Below are 26,834 nucleotides of genomic sequence, written 5' to 3' on the forward strand. Positions count from 1 at the left end.
GGTAGAGTGCTTTCCTAGCATGTCTGAGGCACTGGTTTCAATTCTCAACACCTTGTGTAAATAAATAAAGGTTCATCAACAACTAAAAAAAGATTAAAAAAACAAAAAAAAACCAACAAACATCTGTGACCCTCTCCAAAGCAGGACAAACTGCAGCATGGTAACCTGCCTGGGCTGGGTGCATGAACCACCAGGTGCCCTGGTATGAATGGACTCAAAATCTCTAGCCTAAGGTCTTCAAGGCCACCTCACTGCCCTCTAACCATATCATATGAACCCACAGGCAACAGATGCCCATCAGCAGCTCTTCCTGGGGAACTTTGGTAGCTCTTCTTTCTTTTGTTCTTCCTCTCTCTGATACTGCCGTTTAGTGCTGAAGTTTGAACACTAGAGAAGCACGCCAAGGCAAGCATATTAAGCAGGTTTTATTTAAAGGTAATAATAATACAGACTTTTCCCGGGAGGAAGAAGGGGGCCATGGCTGATGTTGTAAAGTCCCAAGAAGTGAGCACACCCTACATCTTTTATAGGTTAAGGTCTCTTTTGTTCTCCAGTTCTCTCCCCCCTTATCTCTCCTTCCTGCCTACAGTGACTAGGCCTGGTTTTGCATTAAGTGAGAAGCCATGGGCAGGGGGAGGCCAAGGTGATTCAGCCAGGTAAGGGCCCAGGGGGCCTTAATTAGCAGCTCCTTGCTTGCAGTCCTTGATAAAGGCAGGTAAATTTGGTAATCAATGAGCTGCGGAGCTCCTTGACATTCCATTCTTCCAGGGGCAGTCTCCAACTTCCAGAGGCAGATGGCTTCATGACTTCATTTCCTCGATGTGACCCCATCCCCTATTTCTACACTAACTACCTGTCCTTAATTCTGTCTTCACCTCCTTCCCTCCCTTCCTTCTCCCTCTCTTTCTTTTCTATTACTTTAATAAATCCTGTTACCTTATTCGCGCCCTTGACTGTGGATTTCATTCTTTGAATTCACAAGACAAAGAACCCACCCAACCCCATACTCCATATCATATCGGGACAGAGGAATTCATTCATTAAAAAGGTAGTAGTTACTCAAAAGTAGGGAACTAGCCATTTTGCTGCTGTGGGGTGGCCTTGGGAGGAACACTGTTTCCCATTGACTTTGCCCCTGTCCTTGTTAGGAACACCATGATCCAATTATCAACAGGTTGATTTTTGCTTTTTCACAGTAGACAGACTAAACAGAAATAGAATTTAAGTTTTTATGAAAAACTGTGTGTAAGAGCAGGATGTACTATGCTGCATCTGAATGTATAGTGGGCATTAATGGGGACATAGAATTAAATATGCTTTTGGCCTGGGTTCAATCTCTAGTACTGAAAAAAAAAAAAAAGTGGAGGACTTGTACAGACTGGTGGTAGAGCCTGTGGAGCAAGGGGAAGGCCCAGCAAAGGCATAATTGTTGTTTTTAAAGGACACTTTTAAAAAGAAAGAAAGAAATAAGGAATCTGGGATATCCTGACACCTTTATTTTTTCATTATCTAGTAAGTACTAATGATAGTGTGAAGCACAATGTTCAGGGTTTTACATGAATTCTCATTTAGTTTTCACAACCACCTCTGGGTAGGTCCTCTTTTCTTCTCCTTCACTCCTTTTCCAGGAGGAGATTGCAGAAGGACCAAGAGGTCAGATAATTTGCCCAACACAGAACTAGGAAGGGGGGAGCAGCCTGGAGACAAGGGATACAAGCAAACTTCAGAGGCTTTGTTTAGCCACTGTAATATTCTCTTGGGTTAAAAGAGGTTGAAATGATGATCAGTGAAACTGCACATCATGTGCAACCACAAGAATGGGATCCTAATAAATTGTACTCCATGTATGTATGTCAAAATACACTCTACTGTCATGTATATCTAAAAAGGACATCAAAAGTTATTACTTGAAAGTATAATAATATTATAAAAATCTTTATAAATAGTAAACAACAACAAAGAGGTTGAAATACTTGGCCAAGAAATTAACTGCTTTTCCAGTTCTGGTCACAAGGAGATTGGATTAATTTTCCTTTGCGGGGGAGGGGAAACTTGACCAAGGTTGCAGGCTGACAGTAGGAGTAGGAGATAACATTTCGTATGTGTTTACTACCTACTGAACAATAAACCCGGAGGAATCGTCAAGCTAAATAAGAGACTCTCCGAAGATGAGCATGTGTTCTCAGGAATAGACTTACAATGGGAATACATGTGCCATTGTAAACTCTGTGTATTCAAGGAGGTTAACAGGAAATTTTAAAGACAAAATAAGGATTACACAAACTATTTCGAAATCATGTTTGGTTATACGTCCAATAATAAGGGAGGGGGCAGGGGATATAGCTCAGTCTGTAGAGTGCTTGCCTGGCAACACACACACACACACACACACACACACACACACACGTAACGATAATAAGGAAGGCAACAGTCCAAGGTTGAACAGGCAGTTGTTGGACAGACATCCTTGCAGAAATATCTTTTTAGGAGTAAGGTTGCAGCGACTCGTGCGAGGTTGTGGTTCTGGCAGTGTTTAGTGACAGTGCTCGTTATCAGGTATCTATGCCTGAGGTCCTCCTCCTTCATGTCCTCCTAGCTTTATTTCATTTGATTTGAGAGGGCTTGACATCTCTATTTCGATTCTGACACATCTCACAAGTCCCGCTGAAGCAGGGTCTGCTGTTAATGCTCATTTGAGAGAAGTGGACAGACGTAAGCGATATCGAGCCCCCGAGCTCACACTTGAGACAAGGGAAAGTGCGGATTCAAACCCGGTCTTCCGACCCTAGCTATCCAATCTCCCCGCTTCCGCTGCACCAGCCCCTGCTAAGAGGAAAGCCTGGGCCGGTGGACCTGGTCGCCCCGACTTGGAGCACCCCGCACACCTGGTTGGGGCCGACGAGCCCCGCCCCTTCCCTGCGGAGACCTGGGCTCCGCCAATCAGCGCGCCGGGGGCAGGCCGCGGGTGCGCGCGCCCCGGGCCCGCGGCCCTAGTGGCCAGAGCGCTCGGAGACGCGGCGCGGGGCTCACGCGGAGCGGGCGGGCGCCTGGGCCTCGCTCCCCTCCCCTCGCCGCCTTCTCCCCTCAGCCGGACCGGAACTATGTGATCCCGGAAGTTCCGGGGCCATTGCTGTGTGGGATAAACAGTAATGGCGGAGGCTGCGGCTCCCGGAACAACAGCCACAACATCAGGAGCAGGAGCGGCAGCGGCGGCGGTGGCAGCGGCCTCCCCCACCCCTATCCCCACAGTCGCTGCCCCGTCCCCGGGGGCGGGAGGAGGGGGCGGCGGCAGCGACAGCAGCGGCGGCGGCTGGACCAAACAGGTCACCTGCAGGTAGGACGTTGCGTGGCGGAGCGCCGGGCGAGGGGCGGGGGCCGTGGGCGGCGCGGGCGGCCGGCGGGGGCGGCGCGGGAGGGAGGGGCCCGGCCTTTCCGCGACCCTCGGCGGCCGCTCCGGGCCCGTGGCTGCGTCAACCCCCGCCGGCGCGGAGGCCGCGGCGCGGGCGGAGGTGGCTGGTGGCGCGCGACCTCCGCGGGGCCGCGAACTTGGCCGCCGCTCTCCGGGGCCACCTTCTCCGGCGCCCTGCGCACCGGGCGGAGGTAGGCCGACCCCTGCCTAGCGGTGCGGGGTGGCCGTCTGGGGGCGGGTGGGAGGACGCCCCCGGCCCGGCTCGGGCTCCGGAGGTTCGGGAAGGGGCGCGCGGTGGTCCCTCCCCGCCGGGCGCCAACCGCCTCTCCCGGCCCGGGAGACGCCGCCGAGGACTGTCGCCCGGGTCTCTGCGCCGTGTCATCCGTTTGTAACGTCTTTTCTCCTCTCCGCCCCGCACCCCGCCCGGCCGAGAGAAGCGGCTCTTGCACGTCTTTGTATGTTGGTCGAGGTTGGCGGTTCCAGCTTTGTCTTGGCACCAGTCATCGGGGCCGGGGTCCTCTCCTCCGCCCTTGCTTTGATGAGCTGCTTTGGTCCTCTGGTCCCGAGCGGTGCTGCTTTTTTGAAATTGACGCGTCCTACTTCTGAAGGGAGAGCTTGAGGAGAGGTTTGGTAAGCTGGCGGACCTTAGAAAAATGAGTGAGAGGATGGTCGAAGGCAGAGGCGGACGCGGGAGGTTATTTGTGTGTTATGTTCCGGCTTTTAAACAGTGGTGGGTAGCGACTGCAAGCGGTTTTTTTTTTTTGTTTTTTTTTTTTAATCCGTTGAAAGAAAACAACTCGAACGCGGATTTTCACCTGACCGAGGTAGTTTATGTGCAAATACATAATATTCCTGGCATTATAGAAGTCACTGTTGTAGTATTAAAGTAGAGACTTAAGCATTGCTAGTCTTTCTTGCGATACATCGATGGCCAGATTGAAGCTATCTTGGTCTTTATATGGTATGTGTAAGGTATGAATGGTAGTCTTATTTTCAATCAGTGGATGCAGAAAGCATAAAAATTTCAGGTAACTTGTCTCAATCTGTAGATCCTATTCAAGTGCGGTATCTGAAGGACTGAGAAATCTTTAAAAGTTCCTATTCCTGGAACCGATTATTTGAATCTTTTCTGAGCTACAGTTGATTTATTTTTATTTTAAAATTTCATTTATTTATTTTGTACCGGGAATTGAACACGGGTTATTAACCACTGAGGGACATCCCAACCCTTTAATTGTTACTTTGAGACAAGGTCTGCTTAATTGCTGAGTCTGGCTTTGAACCTGCAGTTCTCCTGCCTCGGCCTCCCAAGCTGCTGGGATCACTGGCTTGCGCCACAGCACTGCTGCACTACAGTTGGTTTTTATGTGCTAATGTCTTTCAAAATAGTGTAACCTTTGAATTCCTGGACTCTCCAACAATTTGTTTTGCAGAGCCAGTCTCCCTCTATACAGTGAACATAATGTAGCTTGTATGAGTTTTTAGAGCTCCATAAGATACATTGATTTTATTCATCTGCAGCCTAAATACAGTCTTGCCATGAATACCCATCACCAACCTGACATGTCTATTCTTGTCTCCTTATTCTACTTTGTATCTTGACCCTTACATTACATCTCTGCCCAGAATCATTGTTACTTTCTTTCAACACTTTGGTTTTTTCCCTCTGATACTTTTCCTGGTTTTCCCTGTCCTAGTTCTTCAACCAGTATCATAGGGATTCTAAATGGTGTGCCCAACTCATCATTCCTCTTTGGCTTTATTATGTGCTGTACTGGGAATTGGACCCAGGTGTGCTCTACCACTCACCTACATCCCCAACCCTGCTTTTCATTTTGAGACAGGTTCTCACCAGGTTACTGGTCTTGAACTGGTGATCCTCCTGCCTCAACCTCCTGAGTTGTTAGGATTACCAGTGTGTGCCACCCTTGCCTGCTTTTATTATCTTTGAGTTGATGAAATTGCCTTGGTGTTTTCCCCTGAGTGGGAATTCATTGCTCAGGAACCAGTAAATTTGTAACAGAAAGCTTAGTCTTTGTCCTTGATGCCGATCCAATGACGAAGACAAGGTCTTGACAAAATGGAAAATGTTTTATTGCTTTGCTACCAAAGGATAAGAGTAACACAGGGAACTGCTATCCCAGAGCCTGTGATTCTGTCCATCATGGGGAACAGGTTTTTTTTTTTTTTTGTTTTTTGTTTTTTTGTAAGAGGTGATTCAGAGAAAATGAGATTAGGAAGGAGAAGATCAGGGAAAAGAAGATCAGGGAGGAGGAGGTCAGGGAAAAAGAAAAGCATGTAAGTTTTAAAGCCACAAGGAATATAATCAAAGCATCAAGTGGACCTCTGTTGCAGAATTATGTATTTAAGAAATTTACATAGCTGTGTAAAACCTAATTTGAGAATACACAAGAGATGAAGCCTTTTTCTTTTTTTTTTTTTTTTTTTTGCAGTGCTAGGGATTGAACCCAGGGCCTTGTGCTTGCGGGGCAGGCACTCTACCAACTGAGCTATATCCCCAGCCCAAGAGATGCAGTCTTAATGTACTAGTTTGATTTATTTATTTATTTTTTGTTTTGGTATAAACATTATAACTTTGCTTGGGACAGCCATCTTTATCTCATTTATTTTTTTTGGTGGGGTTCTTTTGTCCTTTTTATCTTTATTTATTTACTTTTGGAACTGGGGGCTGAATCCAGGGCTTTGCAGATGGGAGGCTTTGTGAATGCCCTGGGCTACATCCCAGCCCTGGACAGCTATCTTTAAAAAAACAAACAAACAAAAAAGAAACTAAAGCCTGGCATGGTGGCAGACACCTGTAGTTCTAGCCACTTAAGAGACAGAATCCCTTGAACCATGGGAGTTCCAGGACAACCTTGCCAACATAGGACCCTGTCCCAAAACAAAGGAATGGAAAAAACCTACAGGTTAATTGATATACCTTGGGGTTTGATATTTGACATTGTTTTCTGTTGTTTCAGGTACCTGGGTGATGTCTTTTTTTTATTTTTAAAGTTTCTCGGTGCGTAGGCCTATAATCCCAGCTACTTGGGAGATTGAAGCAGAATGGGCGTTCTACAGCAGCCTTGGCAATTTAGCCAGACCTTGTCTCAATAAAAAGGACTGCAGATGTAGTTAAGTGGTAAAGTGCCCCTGGGTTCAATGCCCAGGACTGAGTGGTGGTGGGGAGGTTTCTCTTTTGGTTATAGTAATAACAACTATGAAATTTTTATTCCAGATTTTGAGCTCTCTGAGAAGACAACTCTTGTTTATCATTGTTTCTGCAGGGCATGTCTCAGTTCTTGGCATAGAGTATGTATTTACTACATGCTTGAATTGATGATAGTAAAGTCATACCTAAAATTGCCCACTTTAATATGAACTTGTAAGATCCCTCTGCTTTTCCTTTTGTAAAGGAACACATAAATTGATTTAAAATAAAGGACTTAATGGAACTTTTTTTTTTTTTTTTTTTTTTTTTTTTTTTTTTTTTAAATTTTGACCCAGAGTCCCACGAAGTTGCTGAGGCTGTCCTTAAACTTGTGATCCTCCTGCCACTGCCTCCCGAGGTGCTGGGATTACAACAGGCACTGGCAACTGTGCCCAGCTAGAACATGTATATCTTCTTGGACTCTAATTTAATAATTTCCACAAATTTATTTTAAAAAAATTTGCAGTACTGTTTTTTGAACCTAGGAGCCTCATGCTTACTAGGCTAGTGCTCTGCCATGGAGTATACTCCCAGTTCCATCCAGTCATTCAGTAAATAAGTATTGGGTGTCTGCAGTGGGGACACAACACTACATGTTAAGTGAATGCAGAAGTATATTGTACATCTTTTTTTCTGTAGTGCTGGGGATTGAACCCAGGGCCTTGTGCATGCGAGGCAAGCACTCTACCAACTGAGCTATATCCCCAACCCCAGAAGTAAATAGTACTATAAATATTTTTTGGTGTTTTGATAGCTAAACCTTCTTTGAAGACAATTCAAGGTAGTGAGTGGTGTGTTCTGGTGATTGCACATTAAATAGAGATCACTTCTGTCTGTATTTAAGAATTTGGGTAAGGATGTTTGGTTTTGCCTGATCAGAATCAGCTCTGTTTTCTTGTTACTTACTCTTTTCTTAAAGCTTTTTGAAATTCTCTTTGTTTTATTTCTGTTGCTTAAGAAAATCTTAAGAATACCTTTGTTGAGAAACTGTATTATGCTGCCACCATCAGGCTGTTCTTCATATCTTTTATTAGAGGAATGCTTCTAGTTGTCTTGTGTGGGGTTAAAACAGTTAATATTTAAAGAAAAATTGCACTTTGCAAATTATAATTTTGAATTTAGGCATTGTTATTAGGGAGCTTCTACAAGTGAGTGTTCTGGCAGTTGGAAATACATAAAAATTACAAGGAATTTGATTTGTCAAACTTTTTTGTTTAGTTTTTTTTAAGTATGGTTTTAATGTAGCTTTGAAATGAGGGAAATCTTTCTAGGAATTCTTTATTCAAGAGCAAGACATGCATAGTGAATTTTATTACTTTCAGACTATGGTAGTATATTGTGAGGCTGTCTTGCTGTGTTGCACAGGTTGACCTTGAACTTCTGGGCTCAAGTGATCCTGCCTGAGCCACTTGAGTACCTAGAAATATACTTACATTCCACCCCTTGGCAATATAGGTTTATCCCCTCCCACTCTCCCACCCCCACTTCTGGGGATTGAACCCAGGGCCTCACACGTGCTAAACAAGCTTTCTACCACTGAGTGAGCTATGTCTGCAACGCATAGTGTAAATTTTTTTTTTTGTATCAGGAATTGAACCCAAGGGCACATAACCGCTGAGTAACATCCCCAGCCCTATTTTAATTTTTTATTTTGATATAGGGCCTCACTAAATTGCTGAGTCTAGCTTTGAACTCTAGATCTTCCTGCCTCAGCCTCCCCAGCTGGTGGGATTAGAGGTGTGTACCCAGCACGTAGTGTGCTTTGATGGGTAATGGAGACAGGATACTCTTAGATGGTATTGAAAAAGTTGTCTTGCCCTGGGAAAGACAACATTTATCATGGCACCTAGGTGTCTTCTATATTATGTATTGTATGCATAACTTATATAATAAAAAGCAGACTAATATGTGTCTTTACTCAGAAATTTACAATGAAGTTTGAGAAATAGGGTACATACACTCATGAAAATTAAATATTACCAGGTGAGGAGGCAGAGAATTGTGAGACCAAGGCCTACCTTGGCAATTTAGCATCATCCAGTCTCAAAGAATAAAAAGAGGGACAGGTGTAGCTCTATGGTAAAATATCCCTAGGTTCAATCCCTAGTACTGCAAAACAAACAAATGTATTGATTTCGGGCTGGGGATATGGCTCAGTGGTAGAGGGCTTGCCTAGCATATACAAGGTCTTGGATTTAATCCCCAGAACGGCAAAAACAAAAAAAATGATGCAGTAGATGAAGCTATTAAATGCCCCCTCAGGTCACACATGGATTCACACACCTCTAATCCCAGCAATTTGGGAGGCTGAGGCAGACAGATCAGCCCTGGCAACTTGGTGAGACCCTGTCTCAAAATAAAAAGGCCTGGGGATGTAAACTGGTAGAGCATTGTCCTCAGGATTCAATCCCCAGTCCCCGCCCCCCAAAACCACCTTTTTAATATAACATAATTTCTAGAAATCCCCAGAGAGATTATGATGTCTGGAAGTAGTTACAGGGTGGTGTTTGGATCTCTTACACCCTTACAGGCTACTGTAGTTTTTTGTCTCTGCTTTGCTGACTATGATGCTTAGGTTTCCAGAGGTACAGCAATCCAGTAGAGGGATTCTATCTAGTAGGTTGTATTTGTCTTTATTTCTGGACATTGGAGTCAGATTAGAATGTTCACAGTGGAAGTAACTTTAGAAATCATATTGCTCTCTGGGCTGGTGCACTCCTGTAATCCCAGTCTGAGGCAGGAGAATCTCAAGTTCAAAAGTTCAAAAGCTCAGGAATTTAGTGAGAACCTGTCTCAAAATTAAAAAAATAAATAAATAAAAGGCTGGGGGTGTGGCACAGTGGTTAAGTGCCCCTGGGTTCAATCCCTGGTACAAGAAGAAATCATGTGACTCACTGGGCACAGTGACACACACCCGTTATCCCAGCTACTTGGGAGGCTGAGGCAGGAAGATCACACATTGAGGTAACTTTAGTAAGATCCTGTCTCAAAAAAGTGCGTGTGTGTGTGTGTGTGTGTGTGAGAGAGAGAGAGAGAGAGAGAGAGAGAGACACACACACACACACACACACACACACACACACACAGGGGTGGGGTGGGCAGTGGTTTTGGGAGGGTGGTGTTCAGTGGGAGAGCAACCCTGGGATCACTGCCTAGTACTGCCAAAACAAACAAACAAACAAACAAAAAACCATTCAAATTCAAATGACCCAACTAATCACAGAAAGCACACTCAGTCTGGGCAGTAATAGACATCAAGGTGAAATTTGGACGATGGCTTTTTGGTGGTAGCATTTAAAAACAAATTACTTTCTTTCATTGGTTTTGTGTTAGGGAGTAGCTAACTCTTTGCAGGGTTGCTGGTTATGAGTTACCATATGCCACACTCTCTCAGTCTTGTACAGAGATGGGTTGGCAGGAAGGGGTTCTGCTGTGAGGACTATTTTATTCTTTTGAGATTACCAACAGTATTAGTATCACTGAGACCAAAGGCAAGTAAGACAGATAAAACCCAGAGATATCTACCAAACTGCCGCATAAATTAAATGCCTGGTATTTGGTAGTAACTAATGAGGGTTTTATACGCCAGTGTTTGTCTTGATTCTGCAGTATGAGGTGATGAAGTGCCTGCTTGAGTTCCTTCAGTGATGCTATTTGTGCAACCCCGTGTTCCATTTCATTTCTGGGGAGTTTCTCTCAGTCCTTATGTTGAACTAGATATTGTAGCTTCCTACACTGCTGTAGTTCCTTAAAGTTCTATATGGCACAATATCTAGGTCTCCTGCCCTGTTGGGTTGCCTTACTCTTTTCTAAGTAATTTGTTCATATGTACCTTGAAGCAGCTGGTTGAGGAAACAAAGTTAAGGTCACCAGCTGTCAGGGATGATTATTGGAAAGATGTATTTTGACATAATCAACAGCATCATAAACCCAAGTGCAACAATCAATTCATGAATGAAAGCATGGCAAAATAGAATTTACGAACAAAACAGAATGCACCTGTAATCCCAGCTACTCAGGAGGCTGAGACAGCATGATCACAGGCCTGAGCAATTCAGTGAGAACCTGTCTCAAAATGAAAAGGACTGGGGATGTGGCTCAGTGGTAGAGTGCTTGCCTAGCAAGACCCTGGACTGTGATCCTCCGCCCCCAGCCTAAAATCTACTGTGCCTGAGATATGGGAGCTAGCTTATCTTCCCAGCTTGAGATCTCTAGGTAGATCTTTTATCAAGCCTTTAAACTGTTATCTGTATCTCTGACTTTAAACACACCCCAAAAACATACCAGAGGCACACAACCCTTTGTCTTATGTGTGGATGTGGGAGTAAACTGTTGCACAGAGAGGCAAGCTGCAAACAGCCATTTTCCCCAGGCACTGCTTCAAATGAATTTGTTACTTTAAAGCCTGTCTTGTAGCGCTGATACAATGCACTTGGTTGTTATTTCTTAAAAAGTCTTTGTCCTTTTATGTAGTCAGAAATAAACTATTAGTACAGGATTGGTACATTTTCCCCAAAACCTGGCTCTAATTTTATTTTACTTATTTTTGGTACCAGGGATTGAACCCAGGAGCACGTAACACTGAGCACATCCCAGCCTTTTTTATTATTTTGAGACAGAGTCTTGCTAAGTTGCTTAGCATCTCAGCCTCCCAGATGTATCTAAGTTTATTAGAGATACTTTTCATAAACAAAATAAATGGGGTTATGTAGGCTCAGACAGCTGGAGAGCTTGTGGAAAGCAGCTTTGCAGTTGAGCAGAAGTTCAAACCTGAGTTAGGTAAAGTTAAATCAAATAGCAGTTGAAAATAGGCTAACTATACCTCTAATTTGACTTGATTCTTACATTATGTTGTGGACTGCAACCCTAGAACATTAAGGGTCTTGATAATTACAACTGGTTCCTTCAACATGTTTTATTTTTTCTTTTCATGTTATCTGGGACTGTCACAGAAGGTTTGTTAGAAAAGAACCTTTCATTTTCAAACTTGGAGTAGTCAGCTGCCTGTTGTACTGGGAATCCATCCCAGAGCCTTGCTGGTGCTGAGCACCATGCTCTTATGGGTGTCTACTGAGCTGCATCCCCAGCCCTGGGCAGCCTTTTGGAAGACATCTTGGGTAAATGGGAATGTAATTTCTATAAATACTTAGTTCACTGGGTGCATTGTGCCTTAACATCTTCACACTTCTTTTGTTTATTGTGGTTTCTGGTAACTGTATGACCTCTGTCATCTACAAGTTTTCTTACTGTATACCAGCTGTGTGTAGAGGCATGTTATGGCCCCTGCCAAAACTCAAAATCTTTATAACCCTGCTCAGGAGGAAGAGATCAGGAAAGGACTAAAGAATTAAAAAATGAACCCTGATAGAAGTCAATCATAGGAAGTTGGAAGAGATCTGTAATCAAGGTTGCTACAAAAAATAAGAGTGTTACCATTTCCCTAGCCCACCCAGTACTTTAAAGAAGCAGATTGCTGGGTCCCACACCCAGTACTGATTTAGTAGGCCCTAGGTAGGGTCTCAGTTTGCATTTCTAGCAGATGCCCAGGTAATGCTCCTACTGTTGGTCTAGATTCACGTGTATTCGATGCTTGGTTTTTGGAAGGTGTTAGTCATGTTCTCCTGTAATTCTTTAAGACAGTTGGCAGGCTAGTTTCCCTTTTCAGTCTCTTTGGTTTCTTATTCTTCGATTTGTTTTAAGATAGAGCTACTATTATGGCTAAAGTTAGTGGAAAATAAGAGGCCACCTCCCTAGGACTGTAAAATGAGGACAGTGTTCAGACTTGACCTGCAGTGATAAGATGAATGTTTAAAATCTAAGTTGTTGCCTAGCTCTACGGGCAGCCTACTGGAGTACCTAAATGGTTCATTCTGGCACGTGATGTAGGCACACTCATTTCCTTCTATTGTGTATTTACTAGGAGAATGTATTAGTCTTGAATTTTTGAGGACTGGGCTGTAGCCTTTTTTAACCTATTTGTGGTCCTTTTGTCTCACAGGTATTTTATGCATGGGGTTTGTAAGGAAGGAGATAACTGTCGCTACTCGCATGACCTCTCTGACAGTCCATATGGTGTAGTGTGCAAGTATTTTCAACGAGGGTACTGTATTTATGGAGACCGCTGCAGGTAAGAATTTGTTTATAAATTAATATATTTTTTTTTTGGTACTAAGGGTTGAACCCAGGGACGCTTTACCACTGAGCTGCATCCCCAGCCCTTTTTTTTTCTTTGAGATAAGGTCTCAAAGAAAGTTGTTTGGGTCCTTGCTGCGTTGCGGAGGCTGGCCTCAAATTTGGCAGTCTTCTGCTTCAGCCTCCTGAGTTCCTGTCCTGAGCCAGGGTTCCCAGCTATAAGTTCATTTTCATTCTGAGGTGGGTTGGGAGAAAACAGTGAAAGGAGATACATATTTTTATACCTTTATTTTATTTATTTTTATGTGATGCTGAGGATCAAACCCAGTGCCTTACTTGTGCTAGGCAAGCATTCTACCACTGAGCTACAGGCCTAGCCCCAGTAAATACATAACTTTAAAAGCTTTGTACAAAACAGATATAAACAGTGCTTAAGCGCTGGGTTGTATCCTAGCATGCAAGGGACCTTGGGTATAATTCCCAGCACTGGAAATAAATAAAACTCCTTAGAAATGTTAGTATACTGACAGAAATCCTAGGAGGAATGTATTACCCCACCCCCACCCCCATGATGACTTTGTAATACAGTCCTAAAGTTATGCCATCTGAGGGGATGATGTATGCTGTTTGTATATGACATTTGCTTTTCAAACGAAAGAATGATGGACTGGGGTTGTAGCTCAGTGGTAGAGCGCTTTCTGGCTTGTGTGAGGCACTGGGTTCAATTCTCAGCACCACATATAAATAAACAAATTTAAAGGTACATCAACAACTAAAAATAAAAAAAAAATTAAAAAAAAGGAAAAAAAACAAAGAATGAGGCACTTATTTGACTAAATTGGATTCAGTCATTCTTTACTAATATGAATTATGGAGAATGGGTTTTGGGACATTTGGAATGGTGCTTTAGGCTCCCCACACCCACCCCCATGCTGGGCACAAAACCTGGGGCCTCACACTTCGTGTGCGCTATCATCCAGCTAAACCCCTAGCTACTGTTAGGTTACTAGTTAAGAGGGCTTGTCATTTTGTCTTAGACTTCCTGAATCCTCTAAGCTCAGGAGCAGTTACATCCTAGGGAAATACATCAGGAATGTCCCTAGTATCTTTCTTAGAATGTTAGAAAACCAAGAGGGGTTAGTTCATTGAGTTCCTTACACTGAAATTTTAACAGTGGTGGATTCTGATTAGAAACTAGGGCTGGGGATATGGCTCAGTTGGTAGAATGTCTGCCTTGCAAGTACAAGGCCCTGGGTTCAATCCCCAGCACCGCGGGAAAAAAAAAAAAAAAAAGAAACTAGGCACAGTTTTCTTTTTTCTTTTAATCTTCACTGTTAAGAAAATAGGTGTTTAGTTATCCAATGATGTTAAGCAAATTACCCCAGAATGTAGCAGAGTGAAACAGCAGGCATTTATTATTTTAGTTTTCTGGGAGGTCTGGAATCTGTGAGTGGCTTAGCTGGGTAGTTCTAGCTTAGATTGGGAGGAGATGGCAGTGAAGATTTTGGCCATGCTGGCAGTCACCTGAAGGCCTGAAGGGAGCTGGAGAACTGCTTGTAAAGTGGATCACTCTCATGACTGGCGGCCGGTGGACCCTTTAATAGGACTGTGACAGCTTAGCAGCTAGCTTCTCCGGAGGCAGTGGCGCCAGTGGGGGCAGGAAAAGCCACAATGCCTTTTATGACCTAGTCACATGTTGTCACTTCTGCTAAATTCTGAACTATATCCAACCTATATTCAAGGGGAGAGGAATCTAGCCCCACCTTTTGGAAGGGATGCCTGTCATCAAAAAGATTGGACTTGTTTTAGACGATTACACTTGGTAAGACTTAGTGGCAGTGTCATAGCCAATTTTATTGTCATATTAGCAGAAAAAGAAAGTGTCATCTATTGGGTTTATGTGCTTAGAGTTCAAAAGTAACAGTTTCTATAGTTGTTCTATTCTAGGGTAATTATGGAGGAGCTAGATTTCTTGGACTGGGTTCCAGGCAGTTGAGAATTGTTGCCAAGAATGATTAGGGGATGGGAATTGAATATTGGTGAGAGTGGAGAATCTGAAGTACCCATCAAACTGGGCATGGTGGCACATGCCTGTAATCCCAGCAGCTTGAGATGCTGAGGCAGGAGGATCACAAGTTCGAAGTCAGCTTCAGCAACTTGGCAGGGCTCTAAGGAACTTAGTGAAACCTTATCTCCAAAAAAGGACTGAGGAAGTGGTTCAGGAGTTAAGTGCCCCTGGGTTAAATTCCTGGTAACACCCCCAACTCCCATTGCCCACCCTGCCCAAAAATGTGGGAACCCAGCAGAGAACTGTGGAGAAAAAACTGACTAGGAAAAGGTACAGAAAAAGTATTATTCACCCGATTGGAACATACAGATGCAATGAATGGGAAATTGAAGATAAAATTGTAGAAATCTGTGCTAAGGCCTAGGTCTTTGTGTTTTGATTTGATTTTTTTGTGTTTTTGATTTGATTTGATTTTTCAGGCAGTTTTGCAGTTCCAAATGACATTCTGATTTCTCTTAAGGACTAAGTGTAGAAGCCCATCTCTGTATTTAGAGGGCTTTTTTGTAGGAAAGGGGACTGAGGATTGAAAACAAGGAGTGAGTAGGTGCCCAGTTTTGATGATATTTCAGCAGATGTGTATTTCCCAATGAAGGAAATTCAGGGGTTTTTGCTGTGTGTGTATGTGTGTGTTGTTAATAGTAAAGAAGTAGCTCCCTGATGGGCATGATGGCACACACCTGTAATCCCAGGTAACTCTGGAGACACAGGCAGGAGGTTTTCAAGTTTAAGGGCATGCTCAGCAATTTAGTGAGACCCTGTCTCAGATATAAAAAGGACTGGGGATGAGACTTAGTGGTAAAGCACCCTGGATTCAATCCCCAGTATTAAAAAAAAGAAGAAGAAAGAAAGGAAAACTGAGATGAACATACTGAAACAGTATATTTTGTGATCAATCAAACATTAAGAACCATTCCATTGGGCTGGGGAGATAGCTTAGTCAGTTGGGTGCTTGCCTTGCAAGCAGGCCCTGGGTTTAATCCCCAGCACTGCAAAAAAAAACCAAAAAACAAAACAAAGAAAACATTCCATGTACTAAGTCAATATAAATAAAATACGGTCCCTGCCACCAAACATTTTGAAAATTATGAACTTTTAAAATGAAGAGTTCCTCTGTCGGGTATCATACTGTGTACCTGGAATCCCAGCCACTTGGGAGACTGAGGCAAGAGTGACCAATTTAGTGAGACCCTGAATCAAAATAAAAAATGAAAGGACTGAGGATGTAGCTCAGTGGTAGAGTACTTGCCTAGCATGTTCAAAAGCAGGGCCCTGGGTTCAATCCCCAGTACTGCAATTTTTTCTTTTTCTTCTTTCTTTCTTTTTTAATAAAAAGAGTTCTGAGAGTGACAGCACAAGCCAGTAATCCCAGTGGCTCTGGGAGGCTGAGGCAGAGTTCAAAGCCAGTCTCAAAAAAAGTGAGGTGCTAATCAACTCAGCCCCTGTCTCTAAATAAAATACAAAATAGGGCTGGGGGTGTGGCTAAGGGTCAAGTGCCCTTGAGATTAGTCCCCAGTACACACTACTCACCCTCCCCAGCCCCACACAACAAAAGTCCTAGAAAGGAAATGTATATCAAATAAAAACAAATAAATTTATTCTGAGAATGTGTTGATGGATAAATGTAGATTTCAAAAAATTGTCCTGGGGATCAAATGCAGAGCCTCAGGCATACTAGGCAAGGGCTTGACCCCTGAACTCCACCCCCAACCCTTCTTCCCTGATCTTTGACAATGAAGTGAAATGAAAGAGCATATTCTTGATAGTTCCTTCCCCTCAGCTCATGCAGTTTCACCCTAGTAGAACCACCTAGTACTTTGGGTTTTTGAAGCTGATAGCAGGATTCTCAGATCACTTGTATTTTGTAAAGTTTATCTAATGCCTAAGAGTTGGAATATTAATGTTTGAAGTAATGTAATACAGTGATTAAATATAGACCAACTCAGGAAATGTTTGCCATAAGCCAAAGGACAATATAAATTCTTTTACTTTTTTAAAAATATTTTTTAGATGTTGATAGACCTTTATTTTATTCATTTATTTATATGTGGTGCTGAGAAGCAAACCCAGTGCCCCACAAATGCTAGGCAAGTGCTCTAGCCACAACCTCAGCCCTCCTTCTTTTTTAGCTATAAACATAGATACCCCTGATGCAGATGACTCATGGTTAGTACTGCTTCATTGCAAGGGCTGTTAGATAAGGTACATATTTGAGAAATTATAGTTAAGATTTACTACATAAAAAACTAATTTTGTCTGAATGAAACTAGTAGCTTAAAAGTCTGAAAGAATTGTCAGCATTTTCTCAGGCAATAAGTTGCTTCATTAAAGAAATAATGTTTTGTTTTCTGTATTAGAAGGTTTAGTGATTTACAGATTGAAAAGGGAAGAGAGATTGTATAGGGCAAAAATTTGGAAAATAATTTGTGAATGACTATGGGAAAATAAGAGTACAAGAAAGAATACGTATGTGTTTTGTAAACACGATCTCTACTTTTTAATATTGCCAGCATTTTGGATTCTGTGGTGGTAAATATTCCACATCTACTTGTTGAATTTCGGTGTCAATTTTGGTTTGATTAATCATTTACTTGGTTTGGGATGTAGTCTCTAGCAGAGTTACCATGAGAACTGTACATTGCCAGCTATCTGAAACTTCCTGATTAGAGTGAAATTTGAAGAGTAACAAGTGGTTTATAGCAGGGGTGGATAACCTATAGACCAAACTTGATTAAAGACTATTTTTTTTTTTTGTTTTTGTTTTGTTTTGTTTTGTTTTGTTTTTTTTGTATTGGAGAGTTAATCTAGGGGTGCTCCACCACTGAGCTAGGTCCCCAGGCATTTTTAAGGTTGTGACAGGGTCTTGTCAAGGCTGACTTAAACTTTTGATTCTCCTGCCTTAGCTTCCTGACCCCTGGAGATAACTGGGGTGTACCTGCTAAAAGGCTGGTTTTTGTTGTTGCTATTTTGCAGCTTGTTATGTCAGGAGACAGAATATTGTAGACAGTTTTCCACATCAGCACAGCCTCACTCTTTAATGACTACAGTCATTCCTGTGTTTGTTGCCTAGATGTCAAAAGACCGTTTAATAAATAAAACCTAATTGAAACATGATCATAATGTTTGTTTAAAAAATGCCTATCACTGGTTTTGCACTACTGAGTTGAATAGCTGTGACATTGCTGTTCAGGCTGCAAAGCCTAAAAATTTTATATACTTGGCATTTTAATGTTTGCTAACCTCTGGTCTCTGGCCTTCATCAGTAGTATTGGCCTCATATGGGGGTTATTAGACATGCAGAATTATGGATTCCATTCCATATTCACAAGTTAGATACCTTGTTTTCAATAATTTCCCAGGTAGTTCATATACACAGTGAAATTTGAAAAGAATCCAAGGACAGTATCAAGGAATATATATAATTGGACATTAACTGCTTACTTTTTTCTTATTTATTTATTGTAGTGCTGCGGATTGAACCCAGGACTCTCACGCATGTTTGGCAAGCACTCTACCACTGACCTACATCCCCAGCCCTAACTGCTTACTTTTTCCTTTTTTTTTTTTTATCCCCCCAGATATGAACATAGCAAGCCATTAAAACAGGAAGAAACGACTACTACAGATCTAATTGCAAAACCATCCCTTGCTGCTTCCTCAAGTCTCTCATCTGTGGTTGGACCGCTTGTCGAAATGAATACAGGAGAAGCTGAGTCAAGAAATTCAAACTATCCAACAGTAGGAGCAGGTTCAGAGGACTGGGTGAATGCCATTGAGTTTGTTCCTGGCCAACCCTACTGTGGCCGTAGTAAGTATTCTGAAGAATAAATAAGAGATAGGTCATCAATTAACTGAGTTTTCACAATCTTCCTGCTTCCAGTCTTCATATTTAGCCTAATTTTCTCACATTAAATTGGATTACCTAGGACTTACAGATGGAGTGAAACAAACTTTTTGAATCCCAAGAAGTAATAAATTCAGAATGTTTGAGAGAGATACCTTTCTTCTATAACCAGTAATTTTTAATTATAAAAATAATTTATTTTTAAATAGTTTGACTAAAAAATCATTTATAACCATTACTTTCTAAGATTAAATTTCAATTACACAAGAAATAAAGAAGCTTTTTTTTTTTTAAACAAGCCTTATCTTGGAAATGTCATTATTAGAGAAAAATAACTTCAAAAGTGAAGAGATTAAGCTGCACATGGTGATGCATGTCTGTAATTGGGATGCTGAGGCAGGAGAATCAAAATTTTGAGGCCAGTCTTGGCAACTTAGTGAAATTCTATCTCAATAAAAAGGGCCAGAGATAGTGGGGTGTGGTGGTGAATGCCTGTAAACTCAGCTATTTGGGAAGCTGAGGCAGGAGAATTGCAAGTTTGAAGCCCATCTGGACAACACGTAAACCCTATCCCAATAAAAAGGGGTAGGAATATAGCTCAGTGGTAGCACATTTACCTAGCACATAGGAGGTCCTGAGTTCAATTACTAGTAGTTAGGGGAAAAAAAAAATTGAAGGAATTAGTTCAGTAGACTGACTGTTTTGGAGTTTAAGTTCTTTATTTTTTCGTTTCAGTAAGGTTCTCAGTTACCTTAGAGTTCTTTTATATAAATATATATATGTGCCTTATCTTTTTGGACTTTTACTACCCTCTTACACATTTTCAGCTGCCCCTTCCTGCACTGAAGCACCCCTGCAGGGCTCAGTGACCAAGGAAGAATCAGAGAAAGAGCAAACTGCAGTGGAAACTAAGAAGCAGCTTTGCCCCTATGCTGCAGTGGGAGAGTGTCGCTACGGGGAGAACTGTGTGTATCTCCATGGAGACTCGTGTGACATGTGTGGGCTGCAGGTCCTCCACCCGATGGATGCAGCCCAGAGGTCACAGCACATCAAAGTAAGTCTTCAGGGAGACGCCTGTGTTTTCAGGTGTAAGAAGCTGTATTTGCCCTTTCACGCGTCAGTTCATTTTAGAAAAGCATTTGATGAATTGAATGGTTTTCAGTAAGTAGTGATGTTTCTCTGGGCTTTTTAAATGCTTTATGAAGAAATCATGCTTCTAGAGGCTTGGGATGTAATTCAGTGGTAGAAGCACTTGCCTAGCATGTGCAAAGCTCTAGGTTCAATCCCTAGCACCAAACCAAAAAATGAAACAAAATGTTGTGCTTCCAGAACCTTATTTATTTTTATGTGGTGCTGAGGACTGAACCCACTGCCTCACATGTTCTAGGCAAGCACTCTATCACTGAGCCCCAATCCCAGCCGTGATTTACTGTTTTAAAATTCACATTTCAAATTGGGTGTGATCATATCCATCTGTAATCCTAGTGACTTAAGGAGGCTGAGGCAGAAGGATTACAGATTTGAGGCTAACCTCAGTAACTTAAGCCCTGTTTTAAAATAAAAAAAGGGGCTGTGGCGTGGCTTGGTGGTAGAGTGACCCAGGGTCCATCTCTAGTACCAAAAAAAAAAAAAAAAAAATTCCTTATAAATCTTTCTATATATTGAGGATAGTAGTACCTACCTCTGAAGACCATAAAAACAAAGGGAATTAGGAAATAGACAAGGGAAAAGATACTAACATTAAGTGGTTATGTGGGATTACAGATGGCTTTTTTGCACCTTGTATTTTCTGTAATCATGTTTCTTACGAATTAAAAAAGGAGAGCCAGGGTTGTGGCTCCGTGGTAGAGCACTTGCCTAGCACTGGGTTTGATTTTCAGCACACGTATAAATAAATGAATAAAATAGAGGTCTATCAACATCTAAAAAAAGTATGTGATATCCACATGAAAAATTTGTAGACAAATTTCTATAGCAGCATTATTCCTAACAGTCCCCAAATGGAAACAACCTACGTGTCTGTCATCTGATGAATCGATAAGTAAAATATCCCACCCAATGTCATATTTCTCAACAATTAAAAAGAAACAAAATGCTAAGACTATAACATGAATAAAATCAAAAACATACTAAGTGAACAAAGCCAGTCATCAAAGACCACACAATTGGCAAGTCCACAGAATAGTGGTCGCCAGGATTTGGGGATTTGAGGGAAAAGAAGTTACGGTTATGGGGTTTCTTTTTAGGTGTAATGAAAACATTCTAATATTAATTGTAATTTTTTTATACAACCGAATATCAAAATGATTTAATTGTACAGTTTTACATGGTGTGCAAATTATCTCAGTGAAGCTTTTTTTTTTAAAGGCATACTAGAGGTTAGGAATAGGGGTCAGTATTAGAACACTTGACTACTATCTGTGAGGCCCCGCTTAAGTCCCAGACACTGCTGCTGATAAATAGCATATGAAGATCATGTACCTAGCACATAATTGTCACCTAATAAATGTTGATTTCCTTCACCTTTATTTTCTGACAGTTTTAAGTTAGAATCTTAATACTATTTACAATCTCCACCTAGAAACCAGAAAATCAATTAAGCATGAAAAACCATCTATAATGTAGATAACAACAAAGTTAGATAGAGAAAATTAGGTAATTTTTCAATTCCTGGAGTTGAGTTCTCACAATTTGATTTTCTAGTATTTGAAGTCTGATGATGTCATTGCACTTGTGTTTACTTGTGAACAAAATTTACTTTCAAGTCTAATTAGGAAAATGTTTCTTTTGATGATTTGATTCTCTGAACATTCATGAACTGTGGAGTTGAAGTCTTTCAGGATGATGCTTCTCTCTTCCTTCTTCCAGTCTTGCATTGAGGCCCACGAGAAGGACATGGAGCTGTCTTTTGCTGTGCAGCGCAGTAAGGACATGGTGTGTGGGATCTGCATGGAGGTGGTCTATGAGAAAGCCAACCCCAGCGAGCGCCGCTTCGGGATCCTCTCCAACTGCAACCACACCTACTGTCTCAAGTGTATTCGCAAGTGGAGGAGTGCTAAGCAATTTGAGAGCAAGATCATAAAGTGAGACTCCTCCCCAATCTTCGTTTGTGCTTTCTATTTCGGGGAAGAATTTAGTATCTTGTGCCAACTTTCAACCAGATGGACCGCATTTAAATGCATGCATTTTATCTTGAAACTGGGGTATTCTAATTGGGATTTCTTCTTTGTATTTCAGCTAGCTGCTAGGTTAGTTGGTCTACTTTTATTTGAATGAGGAAACCCTATGTATCAGTTAATAGACTGTGCTTTTTCCAAGGAGATTGTGTTTAATGGATTAGCCAGTTTAGGCTCCGTGAACAAACTTATCTAGCTCTGAATGTATGTTTCCTGACGTTTTACATTTTCCACTTTCCTATTCCATCCATTAAGCTAGCCAATAATCTACCATCCTTTAAAGATTGTTCTCATAACTGAACAAAAACTACATAATCTAAACAGAGCAAAGTTACAAGAAATAAATTTATTTAAACGAAAGAAAAAGGAGTCTGTGTGAAATGTCTTCTTTTGTTTTGTTTTTGAATCTAAGTTATTTTTTAAAAATGAACTGGCTAGCCATTGAGATGAATTTATGAAGGACTTTGTCTTGCCTCCAAAGAAAGCATCAGTTGTGTGACAATGTGTGGAACCCTTTCAGGAAATGCCCACGTGCCTCTCAGTTAAGCCTTTTTTTAAGTCTGGAGGTGACACACCAGGGTGTGTCCTTAAGAGTGGGTCTGTGAAGGGGAATTTGCATTGCAGCCTGTTCATTGTTTCCCAGGTCCTGCCCAGAATGCCGGATCACATCTAACTTTGTCATTCCAAGTGAGTACTGGGTGGAGGAGAAAGAAGAGAAGCAGAAACTCATTCAGAAATACAAGGAGGCAATGAGGTATGAGCACTGCAGCCTTTTCTCAAGCTGAGAGCCCAGCTGCTTGGGTTCACTTTGGAAAGATCAGTGCTGCATTACACACTCCTACCTCCTTCCTACCCTTTCTTTTACTTACCAGTATGGTTTATTTTGTCACCCCTGATACCACTTACCCACTTTGTATCTTGCTGTATAACGCAGTCCTTGGGGTGCATGCCAAGGGACTGTGTTATAATGACTTCTGTACTGTTGATACAATGGGTTCTACCTTATCCTGAGTCCATGTCCGATATTAATTTTTGTGTGTTGGCTTTCTAGAAGATTTCTCTCTCTGTTGGAACTGTGGTACTAGAGCTGGTAAACAGCATAGATTTCGAACCATGACTCTGCAGTTAGTATTCCATGCATTAACACGCGTTTCTAAAAACACACTTTGGGGAGGGCTGTGAACAGATACCTTGGTTCTACCCTTATCTGTTTAAAGAAACCCTGGATGATAGTCAGATCTAGGCCTCAAGTCCACTGTGAATAAGGGTTGCGATATTTTCCTTTCCAGCAACAAGGCGTGCAGGTATTTTGATGAAGGACGTGGGAGCTGTCCATTTGGAGGGAACTGTTTTTACAAGCATGCGTACCCTGATGGCCGTAGAGAGGAGCCACAGAGACAGAAAGTGGGAACATCAAGCAGATACCGGGTAACTCTCGCTGTTTTTCTAAAGGAGGGGAAATTCCACGCACAGTTGAGTCCTGCGCATTGGGGAAGGGGAAGGCCAAGATTAGCACTCAGGGCTGGGAGTGAGACTGGAGAAGAGGATCAGAGGAGGAGGCAGACCTTGGAAAACTGGGAGGGATAGGAAAGGAAAAGAAGGAAAGAGTGTAAAGCTGTAGCCTAAACTATTTGCAGCAAGTAACCAGAGGGAAGGCATTGGTAAGATGGAACTGTAAGTAAGAAGTCTGGTTCGTCATGCCCTCTGTGTGCTGGATGGTTTGCCTTTTAAACAACAGAATAGAAGACACTACTCAGCAGTGCCACCCCTATCATGGCCTTGTTTTTTACAGGCCCAACGAAGGAACCACTTCTGGGAGCTCATTGAGGAAAGAGAGAACAGCAACCCCTTTGACAACGATGAAGAGGAGGTTGTCACCTTTGAGCTGGGCGAGATGTTGCTTATGCTTTTGGCTGCAGGTGGGGACGACGAGCTGACAGACTCTGAGGACGAGTGGGACTTGTTTCACGATGAGCTGGAAGATTTTTATGACTTGGACCTATAGCAGCTTTGCGTGGCACGGGAACTGGTCTGCGAGCCTCAGACAGTAGCTGTCCCCTGTGCCGCGTGGCAGTGCGTGTTGCTCTCCTAGGCAGGCCTCTCCACTCCAGGTGCTGTCGTGATCACTTACCCAGGGCCTGCTGCTCCCCTCCCCCTTCCCCAAGGAGTGTCTGTTTTCTCTGTTTCAAAAAGTTACAAAAATAAATCTTAAAGTTAGTTTTTTTGTAACATGAATTTAACTGTCAGACAGTTAGTGTAGGTTTGTTGCGTCATCTGTTTTCAGCCAGGTTATGTCTATGGACTTTTGCACTCATTTCTAGGACCCCAGGTTCAGAAGCAAAAGCACCAGTTGTGCTTTGGGGTCCAAGAGTAGGGGTGATGGGGGAAGGGACCTAAGCTGGCTGGCAGGTAGCCTTCTGCAGATGTAGGAGGTGGGTCCTTGAGGTTTCTGGTAAAGTGTGCACATCCGTGTTTTGTATCAGTTCCCTCCCCTATAATCCCCTCCACGTGCGCTTGTCCTGTGGTTTTGGTCTCTTGTTTGATTGCACACAAGGAGTACTACTGGGTATCGAGAACCAGGTGTGAATGTATTGAGTTTAGCATGCTAAGAACATTTGAAAAAACACATGAAAGATACAGTGGCATACCATCAGTGCAGGATTGGCAGTTGACTCCCAATGGCTTGGTGTGTGAGCATGAGCTCGTGAGAAGCTTCCTATTCCTGCATAGGTGCAGTATTCTTAGCCTTAGTGGACAAATTTGGTTTAGTGGTTCCAGCCTCATGTGGCAGATAGATCTTAAAGGGCAAAGCAGTGTGTTGGTGGTAGTTACTAATAGCAGTGCTAGCTCTGTCTATGCTAGAGAAATGGGGTCAGCCATAGTGGATAAGTCCCATGTATCAACACAGACTGGGTCTTGGATGCACAATTTTATTTAATGTTCCGTGGTGTAGCCTTTCCAGTCCAGGCACTTTTGGAAAAACTTTTGTCCTCGTTTGAGGGGTTCTGTTGTCAGGTTTTTGTGTTTGTTTTTGTGGGTATTGCCTCTTTCCGCCCCTGAGCTTTGCAGGTAGACAGAAGTCATTCGAATCTATGTTCTAAGGTGTTTATTGTGGTGGAGTGATTGGTTTGCAGTAATAAGTCACACTATTCCACTAAAGGGGAGGGCGTGGTAATCCACCAGACAAGCTGAAGTTAAGTTGTTAGAAGAATTCCTTGATGGGAAAGTTTACCTTTGCATTTTGTTGCTTTGTTTCCTGAAAATAACTTGGGAGATGCTCCTAATTTGTCCATCTACTGCTTTGGTTCCTTGGATCCCACCCATTGTTTCACATTAAGAAAAAACAAGTAATTGTTGCAGAGGTCTCTGTATTTTGCAGCTGCCCTTTTGTAAGAAGCACTTTTCCCAAATAAAACAATTTAAAAAAAGTTGGCTGTTTTGTGTAATGAGCTATTTTGAAACATGTAGGTACCAGAAAATAATGTGTTCCTTTCATTGACTCTTTAATCAGTTCCTCATCCACACTTACGTGGTTATAGATTCACTGAGAAAGTGACAGCTTCTTAAGTCATCTAGTCTGCTGAGAAATGTTTGGTAGAGACATAGGGGAAGCTTACCGGCTGGCACCGTCCAGTTTCTGTGGTAGAATCTGCAGGCCGACTGACTCTAGGCTGCCTTGGTCAGCAAAAGGCGCTATGACTACCTGGTATCATGTGCTTGTAGCGGAACCTGCTTCATGTTCCCAAGTAAGTCATGCAAGTCACTACATAGTTGGTATTTTGAGAGTATTTTTCTTCATAATTACTTTGTGAATTTATTTATTTATTTTTTCCTTTTTCAGGACTGAGGATCAAACTCAGGGCCTTGAGCATGCTAGGCAAGTGTTCTGCCCCTGAGTTAAATCCCCCAACCAGTGTGAAGTATTTTTTAATGAATCAGAGCCAGGTGTGGTGCACACCTGTAATCCCAAGCAACCTGGAAGATTGAAGTAGGAGGATGGCAAGTTCAAGGCCAGTCTCAGCAATTTAGCAAATCCCTGTGTCAAAAAGGGCTGAGGATAGAGCTCAATAGTAGTGTGCCTCTGGGTTAAATCTCCAGTACCAAAATAAATTAAAATGATAGCTATCTGGAAAATCACAAGATGTAGTTATCTTATTTGAGAGCTTTTGCAATGAAAAAGTAGGAGAGAAATACTTGTTAGTTGCAAACAAGCAAAGATTCTGTTTTTGTTTTGCTTCTTTAATACAAAGGAGACAACTTCTATGTATTTAACTTGAATTTTTCATGGAATGGAGTGAGACAGCACTGTGGGTTTTTTGCTTTGTATTGTAGGTGGACACAATACTTTTATTTTATTTTTATGTGGTGTTGAGGATCTAACCCAGGGCCCTCACGCATGCTAGGCAGGCATTCTACCACTGAGCCACAACCCCAGCCCTCTACACAACTTTTGATAGAATTGTTTAACAAGGTGGAAATTTTTCACTGTGCAGTAAGTTTAAAAAGGACTAAAAGGTGATGGTACGTGCCTGTAATCCCAGTGACTGGAGAGGCTGGAGAGGCTGAGGTAGAAGAATCTCAAGTTCAAGGCCAGCCTCAGCAATTTAGTGAGACCCTGTTTCAAAAATACAAAGAACTGGGGATGTAATTCAGTGGTAAAGTACCCCTGCATTCAATCCCCAGCACCAAAAAGCAAAAGTATTCTATTACACAAAAATGTGTGTGTACGGAGGGGGCGGTGGGGGGGTGGTGGGAACTATTAATGATATGTACTAACATTTCTGGATATATTTTCTATTATGGCATAACAAATAGTTAAAAATGCCAGACATCATGGCACAGGCCTGTAATCTCAGTGACTTGGGAGGTTGAGGCAGAAGGATTGCAAGTTTGAGGCCCACTGGGGCAAATTAATGGGAGTTAAAGGGCTGGGGTAATGGCTCAGTGGTGGAGTGCCCCTGGGATCAATCTCCACCACCAAAACAATAACAACAAAA

The 26,834-nt window shown here is 42.3% G+C and overlaps 1 protein-coding gene across 2 annotated transcripts; it reads left to right on the plus strand.

The window, feature by feature from the left end:
* The first annotated feature begins 3,006 nt into the window (after positions 1–3,006).
* On the plus strand, positions 3,007–24,054 carry Mkrn1 (makorin ring finger protein 1). Of its 2 annotated transcripts, none has more exons than XM_047562381.1 (8): positions 3,007–3,334; positions 12,619–12,747; positions 18,396–18,625; positions 19,489–19,715; positions 21,530–21,744; positions 22,481–22,591; positions 23,127–23,265; positions 23,630–24,054. In XM_047562381.1, the coding sequence occupies exons 1-8, from the start codon at positions 3,150–3,152 to the stop codon at positions 23,840–23,842; spliced, it is 1,449 nt and encodes a 482-aa protein (XP_047418337.1). In that variant the 5' UTR covers positions 3,007–3,149; the 3' UTR covers positions 23,843–24,054. The 2 variants fall into 2 exon arrangements, with proteins under 2 accessions (XP_047418337.1, XP_047418338.1); XM_047562382.1 differs by lacking the exon at positions 3,007–3,334 and adding an exon at positions 3,427–3,600.
* The last annotated feature ends 2,780 nt before the right edge of the window (positions 24,055–26,834 follow it).

The sequence above is a fragment of the Sciurus carolinensis genome, chromosome 8, assembly GCF_902686445.1.
Source record: "Sciurus carolinensis chromosome 8, mSciCar1.2, whole genome shotgun sequence".
Lineage (NCBI taxonomy): Eukaryota > Metazoa > Chordata > Mammalia > Rodentia > Sciuridae > Sciurus > Sciurus carolinensis.